Source organism: Salminus brasiliensis, chromosome 1 (genome assembly GCF_030463535.1).
Source record: "Salminus brasiliensis chromosome 1, fSalBra1.hap2, whole genome shotgun sequence".
NCBI lineage: Eukaryota > Metazoa > Chordata > Actinopteri > Characiformes > Bryconidae > Salminus > Salminus brasiliensis.
In genome coordinates, this window is record NC_132878.1 from 62251880 (window position 1) to 62265502 (window position 13623).

Sequence of the window (13623 nt, forward strand, 5' to 3'; positions counted from 1 at the left end):
TAGATACTGAATGTTTATTGGTTGACTCTGGACGTAATGTCCTTTCTATTCATCACTGTGATCCACTAATACTCCTTTAATCTTTGAAAAAACTAAAAGCTGTAAAGAAATATCCTTTAGAAATATCCCATGCATAGTTTTGTGCTTCTGTGCAGCACTTGTGCCTCTACTCACTCTCAAATGTCATCTACACAGCATTCTCTACAGGCAGAGCTGCTGCAATATGTATACACACATACATAACACTGTTTCCACCGTTTCAGTCTAAATGCACTGATATAAGTCCACGAAGCAGTTCTAGCTGGAAACAGAGAGAGCAAACGACTTCCACAGCGTCTCTCAACCAACAGCCTGGCAGTTTGTGAACTGAGTACTGACCAACGACGGCTTCCGGTGCATCTCCTCTTTATGCATTTCTGGCAGTGATACACAACTTCTTTCAAGTGGCAGCAATAGTAAGCCAGTCCAGGTCCAGCAGATTGTATGAGGCAGCGCTGAAAAATCCTAAACGACCACTGGCTTGGATAGTCTCTGCTGTGGGTGAAGGACACAGCCCATCACTGAGGTCCCCTATTTGTGCAGACCATCTTTGGAGGGAGTGTAATATAATAGACGGTGTGTTTTCTCACCTTCATAACACTACTCTTAAAGCATACATCTTTTACATTCAGACTATATTTACATTGTCATTTGGGCAGGCAAGCTAGATGAATACATTTAACATGGACCAGCTACATCAGTTGTTTCCACACACATATATAGTTCTACATTAGGATTAGGTAGATTTCTGGTTCATAGCTAGGATGCTTTGTATAAAAACTGACGACATCTGTAAATGGCAGTAATGAAATTCTTTGTGCTATTCTTAATATACAGTATCCTCAATGCAAGAAAAATGATATCTTGGGAAGTAATCCTTACAATGGGATGTTTCTTCAAGGGTTCTTTAATACAGGTTCAACTCAAGGAACCATTTTTAGTACTATTGTGGTGTCTTTCACTTTCAGTGAAGTGTTTCGGGTGGAGGGATGCAGAAACCTGTGTATTTCATGTGTTGTACACTAGGGTTCCAATAATGTGTGTTAGAGGGTTGTTAAAACTTTATTTTCAGTCATGGATATATTTTCAGTCAGTTATATATTACCAGTAGCGTAAACCCTAATAAAGTTATTGGCAATGCCAGTGTTTGTGTTTTGAGTGGGTCAGCTCAGTGAGTCACTGTTCAATGAATCAATTGCCCTTTGATTCATGTATTGACGTTCTGTATGTTTCACAGTGTTTTCACACTAGCGTTTTTTCTGGACCCAGGAGAGCTTGCTCTAATAGTTCGATATGTTTGATCAAGTGTGAAAACTATTTTCGAGGACCGATCTTTGGTCCTTCTGAAATCGGTGTCCATTTACAGTTTGTGTGTTATTCTTCTGTGTAAAAAACATACCAGTAATGATGAGCCCCTCCCTCAAACAAGCCCAGAATCGGTCCTGGGCATGGACTTCTGTATTTTGTATTCTGTAACATATAAGAATGTTTTGTTGCCAGCTAAGTATTGGATTTTTGCCATATTTGTCATTATTTAGATTGTTTTCTAGGCTTATCAGGGAGTTGGATGACATGTTCACAACATTAACTGACTTGAAACAATTCAAACTGTCTAGACGCAAGTTAAATAGTCTTATAATGTTCTAATAACATTCATAACACTGTGAATATTAGATATGTAGACTAGTTTTATGACGATTTCACTTGCCAAGACATCATTTTTTGCACCGCTCAATCCTAGTCCCAGTCACATTCGTCTGACTTCTTTCTGCTCTTTGCTCTGACACCTCTCTGCTCAGGTATTTGTGTTGTGTAACAGCACCTGTTCCATCATTGCACATTGTTTCCGTGAACAGAGATGAAGATAAAGAAGAAGAAGGTTTTCCTAATCATTTTCAGGTTGCTCTGCATCCATTAACTTTTCTCACTAACATATTATGGAAATATCAAAAGCTGTGCAAACCTTGCCACGAGTACAAGAAGCCCTTGCTACTTTAGTTTTCTCCCCTTTGGAATGTTCTGCAGCCAAAAAGGCACGCGTCCCTCTCCTTCCTCTGCTCACACCACCGTCCACTCCCAATTCTGCCTTAGCAATTTCGCCGCTTCTATGTCTCCAGTCTCGAAAAGTGGATGAACTGGGGTAGAGGCTATTAGAAATGGCAAGCAAAGCAGCGAGCGTTCCTTCCGCTTCTCAACTGCTGGTAAGAAGTATTAAATCAAGACGAGGTGATCCTGGAAGTAAAAATCTGACATTCATATGTGCAGTCACTGTAGTTGATTCGAAGGTTGTATGGTTGTATATAATTGGTTAAATACAGACGACACTGTCCCTGTTGGTAAAGTTTTTTGTAAAGTTGTTGACTTATTGCATGCCATCTAGAGTCCACAGCCGCGATATCAGGGTAGCTAGCAGTTGGTCCATATGTTGGATGTGTAGATGACCACAGTCAAACTATGTTCAAGCCAGCAGACCACAGCTCCTCTGGGTTTGGCCGGGCTAGTCCAGGCCCAGGCCTCGTCAGGATGACTGCATGAGGCCTGTCAGGCGCTTCCCCGTCAGAGATTTACCCTGGAACAAATAGACTTCCAGTTTAACAAAGGAAACAATACACCAAAAATGAGAATGTCCATCCAAGTGATGGCCAATTCAGTTCTGACATTGACAAACTAGTTAACTACAGGCCAAAAGTCTGGATGTTAACATGATTTTCCCCAAGAGATAATGGACAGTGTCTTAACATAGAACAAAACTGTTGGACTAAATGTCTGCAGTGGTCATGCCTAAATAACTGGTGCTTCATGGTGTGCTCCTGGTGATTCTCCCGCTGAGTTTCATTGCAAATTATTTTATATCCACAAGATTCTCAAATCTGATCCTAAGGCTTGAACTGGATCAAATGCCTTACATTAGGTTGCCAAATGTAAGTGGCGGTTATAGACAAAGAGTGTGAAGCCTTTTCCCGAAGAGAAGAAAGTGCAGCACAACACAACAGATTTGTGCGGAAAAACTGATTTTTAAGATAAGATAGTAAGATAAGATAGTCCTTTATTAGTCCCGCAGTGGGGAAATTCCAGAAGGAAAAAAGTAGCGTAGAAACCAGAAAAATCACCACGCTTTTGGTGTCCATTGTGCCTAGAGTCATAAGCAACACTAAACTACCAAAGAAACTTAACTTAAAACTTCTAAATTGGAAAAAAGTTAGAAAAAGCTCAGAAGTGAGCAGGAGCTGCTGCAACAGGCTGCCACTTCCGCGGCGCCATCTTGGTCAAGTTTACTTTTAGGTAGTTTACTTAAACAGGTTTGAGTAAAATAGCATCAGGTCACTTTCTCATGTTACACAGTCATGCCATATATAAAATCTGAGTATTTGTACAATGACGGTAACATAGGCAGAAATATCCAGCCAACAGCGTCCTGTGACCACTGATGAAGGTCTAGAGGATGACCAACACAAACTGTGTAGCAACAGATGGGCTTCTGTCTCTGACTTTACATCCACAGGTGGAACAACTAGGTAGGAGTGGACAGTGAGTAGACACAGTGTTTAAACACTCCAGCAGCACTGCTGTGTCTGATCCAGTCATACCAAAGCAGCACACACTAACACACTCACCACCACCATGTCACCAGTGTCACTGCAGTGCTGCCAAATAATAGCTGCTCAGTGGTGGTCCTGTGAGATCCTGACCTCCTGACTACAGTCTGTAATTATAGAACTACAAAGTGCTCCTATATGGGAAGTGGGGCTGATATAATGGACAGTGAGTGTAGAAACTGCTGTATACACTGGCTGATCGGTTTATAATTGTGTATAAGTCACAGAACCTCACAGGTTTGAGGCATATAACCAACTCACAGTGAGAGCTAGTTAGTTTTGACACAGTGTTACAAGTAAGCCTGCCAAATTAAACAATGCACACTTGCATACTTCAACTAAACACTTATTTTAGCATCATATAAATGATCTTTGAGATTTTCTCTCAGAAATAAATAAAAAATGTACATTAGATCAACTCATCTGCACTCATGCAACTCATCACTCTGCAATCACCTTAAATGCATTAAACTGAACATCTGTTAGATTTATCTATATTTTCTTAACTCTAACCTTGGCCCTAATCCTAAACCCTAACCTCAATTCCAAAACCCAACTCTAAGATTGCTGACAATGAACTGAATTTCACACAACAGATTTTCAATCATTTTACAAATATAAATGATGTTCAATCTGTAAATCTAATTAAGAGACCAAACCTGTAACTGTGTCATTGAAATGGGTTACATCATGGAAACTGAATGTAAACAAAATTATGTTTTTTATCAATTAATTAATTAATTAATTAATTGCATTGCAACTATTTGTGAATTTTTACAGAATATTAGAACAGGCCAAGAAAACATCAATAAGGAGAATAAGAAGAAAAAAAGGGAGACAGGATAATGTTGATAATTCATATTTATGTCAATTAAATGTAATTTGTAAATGTAACTAATTCTGTAATTAGATACATAATAAGGTTACAACAATTATGTAATTGAAATAATCAATTATGTACTACCACCTTAAATGTTACATGGTAAAGATCTACAGGTATAAAATAATTTAATAACTATGATGTAAATTGAATGTAAACTCATTTAACCATTTATTTAATTATGTAATAACAGAGGTCAAGTCTATTATGTAGTGTACACTGCATGTAAATGTAACTGTCATAAACCACTGAACTGTCATACTTTTTAACTAATTATATAATCATGCAATTAAATCTGGGTTTTGTAAAATGTTGTGCTGTAAAAATTTTATTTTAATATTATCATGTAACTAATTTTGTTAGAAATTATATTGATAACATCTCTAATGTAAATATTCATATATACTATAAAACTAGACTATATATCTGTAAATATAGTCTTTAGATGGCACTACAAATAGAGAGGGATCATTGTAGGTGATGTCTGATGATGTTTAGTTGCTCATATTCACTGTGTTCAATCTACAGCTAGCAACTATTGTTAAATCTGTTGCCTCATCAGCTTCAGACTAGGGGTCCAACTCACCACGCTGCGGGTGAATTTCTCCAGAGACGTGCGACGGCCTTGTTCACTTTCAGGCTGTGGAAAGGAACAAACACATGCCACAAACAGCATAAATTAAGAGATACAAAATGAGCAGTACATCTTTACATACGTATAATCTCTATGTTTATATGTTAACAGTTTGCCTTCATATCCATCTGTACTCAATTTCCTCTGTGACTAATTCTATCTGCTCTGTGCTACATATCAATTTAATATCTTCTGACTATAAAACTATAAAGATGTTAAAACTCTCCATAAATTTAACCACTAGTTTTTGAGCAGCCTGGACACTACCCAAGTGTGTAAAGGATTGGGGATAGGGGGATGCTTGGATATGGCTCTAAAGCTTTCGCTCTGGCCCAAAAATGGATTGTAAATTCATAAATTCTATCTTAAACTGCAGCATTCTCTCCAGAAGACAAAGCAGGGAGCAAAAAAAAAAAATTGTGTGTCTCTAAAATGATGCTTGGAGGCACAAAGCCTTGCATCAGAATTCTGCAAAGCTTGCCTTCAAAGCGCTCCCCTGGGGCATGCGGGAATCTGGCTGAAATGAAATAAGGCTTTTAACGCACCTTTTTTCTGGCCAGCAGGAGGTCCTGGTATGCACTGGAGCGCAAGAAACGGGTATAGCTATCGCTCTTCATCAGCTTGTAGATGTGGTCCTGAGGACAAGAAGATAAAGTGAGTCTGACCTTGGGCTGATGAGTCTCTCTACAGCCCTCAGGGTATTCTAGGCCTTCAGAGAAGGCCTAATGACTTCTGAGAACTAAAAAATACATGTTTGTTTAAAATGCCCTACAGAAAATTGTCCAATCAGCAGGCTGTCCTAAAGCCAGAATAGCCAAGTCAGAATAACTGATAACATAATTAAAAAAGTGAAAGGGGTATCAAGCAATCAGGCCTTGATTTCCAATGGGTGGGACCAATTTTATAAGAATAAATATTTTATAAATCTAGAAGTTTCAGATACTTCACTAATTGAATTTATTGAATTGCTCACAGTAAAACTGATACATACAATGGAATGCCTGAATATGGAATGTGTTCTATCTGGAGCCAAATGTTCATATGTATCATCATTGGCTTAGATGCAACATGAACTGAAGGCCTAGTTCTAATACCTGTGGTTCGGCACAACTCTACAGATTGTGCAGGCAGTTTGAGTTGAATTTTGATTATGAAGAGAAAACTACTCTCGGAACTTGCAGACAGAAACATTAACCTTTAGAGATGGTTGTGTGTTTACAGGATCCTGGGATTTTTCTCCTTTCCTTTACTCTAAACCTGCGGGGTGAGGTTCTCCTGATGAGAATATGTCTGAGAGTTCTAGCTGAAGCAACTGAGGAATGGTCTAGATGTGTAGCTTTGCCTAGGCTATTCTAAACCAGCTCTGGACATCACTACAACCATAAGAGTTCTCAGCATATAAATCGAAAAGAAATGGTCAAAACTATGTGGACGCCCAAACATAACATCTATATGTGTTAAACATCTTGTTTCAAGAGCAGGGAACTAGTTAAGTAATTTTCCTGAAGAAAATGCAGAATGGTTGTGCAGCTTAAGTGGTTCCTACGTCCAGGCAGGTGCTAGTTGCTATTGCTAGTTGTCCCTAGGGTGAAACTGTGGTTGTAATAGCATCCCATTGTTATAGTCTTGCTAAGTGGTTGCTAGATGGATTCTATATAGTGTTTGCTTAATAATTGCAATGGTGTTCTGATGTGGTTGCCACAGTATTTTTAGCAAGTTTGATGTTTTTGTTCAGCGCTTGATATGGTATCCAAGGTTGTTGCTATGATCTTGCTAGGTGGTTGCTTGGTGGGTTATATAGTGCTGCTAGATGATGCTAATGGTGTTGCCAGGTGGTTGCTACGTATTTTCTTTCTGGAATGCTGACAACTATGGAGCTTGTATAAAAAGGCTTCATTGTTAATACTGATCCTAAAGGGCAGTCAATGGCAGGACTCTTGGTACCTGGGGCTCACTAGACCTGCTAAGTAACTGCTGATTTAAACTATATGTGATTGTATAGGGTAACCCCATAAACTGAGCTTTACATCAGCACTCCAGGACTAGGGGGGTTTAACAGTCCTGATCAAGTGTGTCCTCAACATGATACTACTTAGTCTGTTCTCTGTAGTAAATGTGGCCACTAATATGGAAACCCCTTGAACTTGCCTGGGCATCCTCAAAGCTGTAGCGTCCTGGGTCTTTGAGGTTCTGGCTAGTGCGCTCGTAACTATGTGAGTCCAGATTGATGGAACTGGGAGCGCCTTCAGCCAGAAACTCCTGCCAGATCTCCTGAGCACGGGCTGGCACATCCTGCAAGGGGCGCCGCTTCAAATCCTGCACTGCCAACCAAAACCTGAGGAGACAGACAAAAACACTAGGTTAGATCACCAAAGCCCTGATACATGTTCTCAACATCTAACTAATGTTCCATTCTTTACCCCAAAACTGTGGAAAACTGCTAAAGTGTACACACTGTGTAAGTGATGGTCCATATACTACTTTTACATTTAGCTGATTCAAAGGTGTTATTCTCATATAAATGTACGTGCTATATAAAACCCAACTGATGCCAAAACTGTCATAACATAAATATACAATTTTGTTATACACTGCTATTGAAATGTTTAATCATTATTTTTGGTAGAGAATCTCCACCAGAGAAGGATGAATAGGATGAATTAGAGTCTCAGATCCTCTCAGTGGCTCTTCTTTGTGTACTGGACAAGCTTCTGCTTTTGAGTCTTGGTTCCACTCAGTGGCTCTTCTTTGCATACTTGGAGTTTCTACTTTGAGTCTTGGTTCCTCTCAGTGGCTCTTCTGCTTTTGAGTCTTGGTTCCTCTCAGTGGCTCTTTATCGTGTACTTGGAGAGTTTCTGCTTGTAAGTCTTGGTTCCTCTTAGTGGCTCTTCATTGTGTACTTGGAGAATTTCTGCTTGTAAGTCTTGGTTCCTCTCAGTGGCTCTGCCTTTGTGTACTTGGAGAATTTCTGCTTGTAAGTCTTGGTTCCTCTTAGTGGCTCTTCATTGTGTACTTGGAGAGTTTCTGCTTGTGAGTCTTGGTTCCCTTTCAGTGGCTCTTCCTTGTGTATTTGCAGAGTTTCTGCTTGGTTCAACTTTTATGTGTCCTTGAAGCGCCACTTTTAACTTAAGGAAACCTTTGCATAGTGACAAACAGCCTTACTTTACAGATTACAAAATAGCCCTGTCTAGACCTTGAAAATAGGGAGTAAGAAAAATCTAATGTTGAGGGAAAAAATCCACCATAGCAAGAAAAAATTGCGAATGATATGGCAGCGGTATGGAAGTCCTGGTAGGGGTTACCCAAACAAACAATTAAAAATGACCTAAACATATCGTCCACGACCAAGCTGCACAGTACAGGAGAGGACTGGAACTACTTGACATTGTCGGAGTGGTACTTTTTCCCCATTAGTGCACTCATAAACCACAAAGCTAAGCTGCTCAGAGAACATCCCGTCCTCCCAACGAGCAGAGGGGGAGAGAGACAGGAGGTGAAATGTTCACTTTCTCCCTCTGTCCTCACATAACACTCTGCTGTATCTCTATTGATCCTGGCCCAGCCTGCAATATTGAAGCATTTTAGGCAATTGAGGAGCCCTAGGGAGAGCCAGACAGTCTAGAGTACATATCATATCCACTCGCCTCACAGTTTCATAAGTGGCATAGGGCCTGCATAAGACAGCTCCCCTAGAAGCTATTAGATTGAGGCTAGGAGATATGGGAGATAGTAGAAAGTGGAGGCAGAAGGGTAGCTGCAGACAGGCACCGTTTTATCACCACTGCAGTTGCTCCGAGGCTCCACTGATCTCAGCGTTATCTCTACAGCTCACTTCAGGGCCATCCTGTCCCCGGCAGGCCACCCTCACAGAAATCCGCTGATGCCCTCTGACCCTCTAACGATCCTCTGTCACAGGCAGCAGTAGGGACAGTGTCCCGGTGAACGCTGGAAGTGCTGCATTTCTCATATGTGAGTTCACAAAGTGCAGCGCTGCTGTGGTGACAAGCAGGGATAAAATTAGGCCACAGCGCACCAGAGCATGACCACAGCATCTCTGGGTTATAAGAAAGCAAGTGAAACATTTTCTCTGTGTACAAGCATACACAATAATGCTTTGGTACACGGGATAACTCACTGCTGGATTTGCAAATAAAGCAAAACTTGTTGAAAAGACATTGAAAAGATAACTTTGCATGACGTCTTAACAACATTGATAATTGGAAGATTTTTTTTTATTTGATACATTTGATCAGATTTTCCCCCATTTTCTCTCCAATTACCCAATTCGTACGCAATCTCCACCCATGCGTGTGCAGTCAAGCTGCTCATTTTTCGGAGCAACAAACCAATGAGGAAGGAGTGCATCATCTATCCACGCTGGAACATGACTGGGAATCGGACCAGCGATCCTCTGATCATTGTGACAACGCCTTAGTCCGCTGGTCCACCTCAGCCCTGAAAAACCATTTTTACAGGCCGTGCTTCATTTTCAGATGCCAGCTCTGTATCTCTCAGTTTGTAAAACGCATATGAGTAAAGATTAAATACACTCTCCAACTATAGGGGGAGCCCAAGAGCAAAACAATACTAACTCTCACATAATGCTGCTTTAAAAGAGTAACTTATAGAAGAAGTAGAATTTCCAAGTAGTCTACATCCAGCATTCCAGCATCTGCCAGCACGGGAAGTGAAGTTTGTTAGACACTAGACAAGAAGAGAGAAACACAAATGGGGGCAGAGAAGAAAAGATGCGCTCCGGGCCTCACCGTAAGTTCTCTGAGCTGAACTCTGATTCTAGAAACTTGAGGAACTGATCCCGGCCCACTGGATCCTTCAGAGCCTCATCCAGCGAAAAGCCCCATTTCCTAACCCTCTGCTGACTGGGGTCTTTACTAAGAGATAGGCAGAGAGAGAGACAGACAGAGAGAGAGAGAGAGAGAGAGAGAGAGAGAGAGGGAGAGGGAGGAATGGTTGTGGGGAGTAACAGTGTGTCATTACATCCATTCTGGAAAAAAAACAGTCTGGCCTGCATAAGCTGGTAAAGCTGGTTAAGGGTATGTTTTCATTTGAGTTTTATAGTTTACCAGCATGACCAACATGATGGAGCTAGTCAACCAGTATGACTAAGTTATTTGAACAGGCTGGTCAATCAGCTTTACTAAACTAGTCAATTTGTGTGACCAGCTTGGTCATGTTGGTCATGCTAGTAGATCAGCTAGTCCATCAATAAGTGAAGATATGCAATCTGCCGGTCCAGAGCTTAGCTGGTTTACTAGCTTAGTATGTTTTCGCCTTTTCAATGACCTTGGCCCAGCTACCAGCAAAAGCTGGACTTGAGTTGGATTTCTCAGCAGGGTTGTTTGGTCAATAGGGATGTAAAAACTATAACCATGAATGTGCAAGTCAATATTACAACATGCAATGAAGTTTGATCCTGCATTTGATCCTTGTTACCAAGTTACCAAGGGCTTACATAATCACTTAAGGGCACTTCAAAAGTCATACTGAAAAAACCTTTACTTGAACTTAAACAGTTTTCGTTCTGCAGTTCATTTTAAGCTTATCAGGGCTTATCTGAGCTCATCAAATCCACAAACAGCACAGTCAGAAGGAAACACCCCAAAGGGAGAGATGTAAGGATAAAAGGTAAAGGTAAGCACATTGGAAAGAGAAAGACTCAAACCTGGCTTCCAGTTCCCAGAAAGTGCAGTCGTCACTGACCCAGGGGTTGGATGGCTCAGGGATGCTCACAAATGGGTCGTACTCCAGATACTGCTCTGTGTAGCTCATTAGCCTGAAACAAAAAGGCACATGTCAAACCCCACATCCACAGGGTCACCACTGGGCATAGATGGTAGTGGAAAGATCCAAGATCTCACGTATGTTTACTCCAATTGTTCCTGCACGTTTGTAGTTGTTAGCAATCAGGTATCCAGCCCCCCTAATTAGTGATCTTAGCTACTTTAATGCACAGCCATTGCTGATAACTGTACACACACAGCTTGTATAATGTCCATAGCATTGCTCAGTAAATGTAAGTAAGTGCCACGTATAGGGGTATAAAGACCCCCCCCAGCATTGATCTGTGGAGCATTGAAGCTGCATTTCCTGGAGTGATGGAGCCATGTCCAATACCTTTGGGATGAGTTGGAGAACTGATCCTCACGGCAATGTTTCAACATCTATAGTATATAATGCCAGAAGACCATATTTGTTTCTCATTAATTGAAAATGAATAAACTGGGCAAGGCAAATAGGGACCAGGGTCATGGTGAACTAAAGAATGAATTTAAGTGTAAAGACGGAAAACATCAGCGGACTTCAGCTTTCACACCAGAGAACTCAAACGGCTACTGAACTGTTCATATAGCCTGCATACATGGAGCCCTGCTGAAAGAAACTGCTGAACACAAGAGTGTTGCACTGTCAAGATGGCGATGCTGACGAACAAAAGAGGACTGCAGATTGAAAACTCTTGGACCTGCACTCTTCGCCAAAAAGTGATGAGCTGACAGAACGTGTTCATTCAGATGTTTAGGGAAATGCTGTCAGTCTATTGTCTAGATATTTGCCTTCTTCCTCACCTCAATCTATAGTAGACCCACATTCATACAGTACCTCAGTCTCTACTGAACAGTACAAACACTCCCATCACAGCCCATCACAGACACATACTGTAAGACAGAGTGAAGGTTGGAGAGAGATAGTAAGAGGAAGTAAAAGAATATGAAGCAAAAAGAGTGATAATGTAAGAGTGAGAGAGAACAACAGTGTGAAGGAGTGAGAGTGTTACTTTTTGTAATCATTTTATCAACATAACTGGGTTGGAGTCCTCCCTCTCCTACACTACCATAGTAACACCAACTTCTGCCTTTTATCTAATACATTTTGTACATATTATAGAGTTCTATATTTAGGACTAGAGATTGACAAAGGGTTAAGCCCTTTTAACAATATTCATCACAGTATTATGACACAGACAAAAATGTAATTTTTCCCTTTCTCCCCCCAATTTGGTAGTGACAATTAACGCACTTGTTTAAAACTCAATCACGACACTAGGAGGGTAAGGACTTGCCACTGCCACTTTTGAACCGCCGCCAAAGCAGCATTGCAAGGCTGCCGACAGGCTCGGAGACCTCAGCTCCACTGCACCAGCTAACAAACGCCTGTGTCGGCCAATATCCCCTTAAGAGTGCTCAGGGGACAGAACGCCATCTACCCACCCAGAGAGAACAAGGCCAATTGTGCTCTCTTTGACTCCAGCCACTGATGGCAAAGCGAAATGTCTGGGGCCATAGTAGTAATGAAACTGACCGCTAAGCCTTAGTGGCAAATATTAAACACTTCTATTCAAATACTACTTAGTTTGGTTGCGGGAAGAATTAGAATTTCAACAGAAAAGACTGCCTGGCCTGCTTAAGCTTGTCATGGACTATTTAAGCCTTTTGTACTGAAACGTGCAACACAATTTATTACCATACAATAAAATATCATTATACAATATTATATCATTACCTCTCCTCAGGAAGCCTTTAGTGTATATTTAATACATTTTGTGAGTAATTACCCATGCCTGACATGCTGCACAAATGACGAATAAACCTAGACTAGAATAGACTAGAGAGAGAATGAGGTTAAGAGCAAGAGGGGAGACTAAAGCAGCCCACAGTACATGATCAGAGTGGACGCAGGACACTGTCAGCTGAGGGGTACATGCAGTGTGGGGTTTTGTGCAGAAAAGCTAACACTCAGAAGGCTTCAGCTAAGTGGAATTCTTCACACAGCCTGAGCTCGGCTGGGTGTATTGATTAGCTGCAGAGCACAGAAAGAGCTTTAAAGAGTTTCCTGAGTGAGGGAAGGGTCTGGACACACACGCTGCTGGGAGAGGATTTTCTGCACACTCCTCTGTATCTGCAGGAATCGCTTTGTTCTCAGCGTTCAGGCCGGAAAAAGCGTCGAGCAGACTGGAAAGTTCAGAAAGTTCTGGAAAGTAGAAAAATCCACTTACGTCTCTGCTACTTTGGACATTTTCATACAGTGTCTGTCCAGCTGAGCGTTCAAAAACACAATCTGTAAGAAGTGAAAAAGTAAATTTGCCATGAGCGTTTCCACTCCCAGATGTACTCACGCAAAAAAAAAAACAAGAAGCAAAATACATGCAAGACATAAGTATGACAAGGATAACAAGAACTAGGGGTATACATTTCTGACCTCACAGTGGCTCGCAATTCTTTAAGAAATTATTTAATGCATTCTCAGAGAAATCTCAGATCAATTTCATTATATTGGTTAATAAAAACAATTAATCCAGCCATCAATATTATTATGTTTTTGGCAGGTGGGAGTACCCAGAGGAAATGCAGAGAACCCACCAAACACAGATAGAGACCCTGCTGTGCTACTGTGCCACCATGTTATTAAGATAAGATGAGATAATCCTTTATTAAGATAATCGAATGATTAGTATTATG

The 13623-nt window shown here is 40.9% G+C and overlaps 1 protein-coding gene across 1 annotated transcript in view; it reads right to left on the reverse strand.

Moving 5' to 3' along the window:
* rgs6 (regulator of G protein signaling 6) overlaps positions 1-13623 on the reverse strand; it is a 97565-nt gene continuing 83942 nt past the window's right edge. Inside the window, exons 12-18 of the mRNA XM_072685345.1 lie at positions 13161-13222; positions 10833-10943; positions 9916-10041; positions 7298-7484; positions 5695-5784; positions 5102-5155; positions 1-2608 (exon numbers count right to left, since the gene is read on the reverse strand). Coding sequence (XP_072541446.1) covers positions 2558-2608; positions 5102-5155; positions 5695-5784; positions 7298-7484; positions 9916-10041; positions 10833-10943; positions 13161-13222 — 681 coding nt within the window. The 3' untranslated portion in view covers positions 1-2557. The remainder of the gene's footprint in view (positions 2609-5101; positions 5156-5694; positions 5785-7297; positions 7485-9915; positions 10042-10832; positions 10944-13160; positions 13223-13623) is intronic.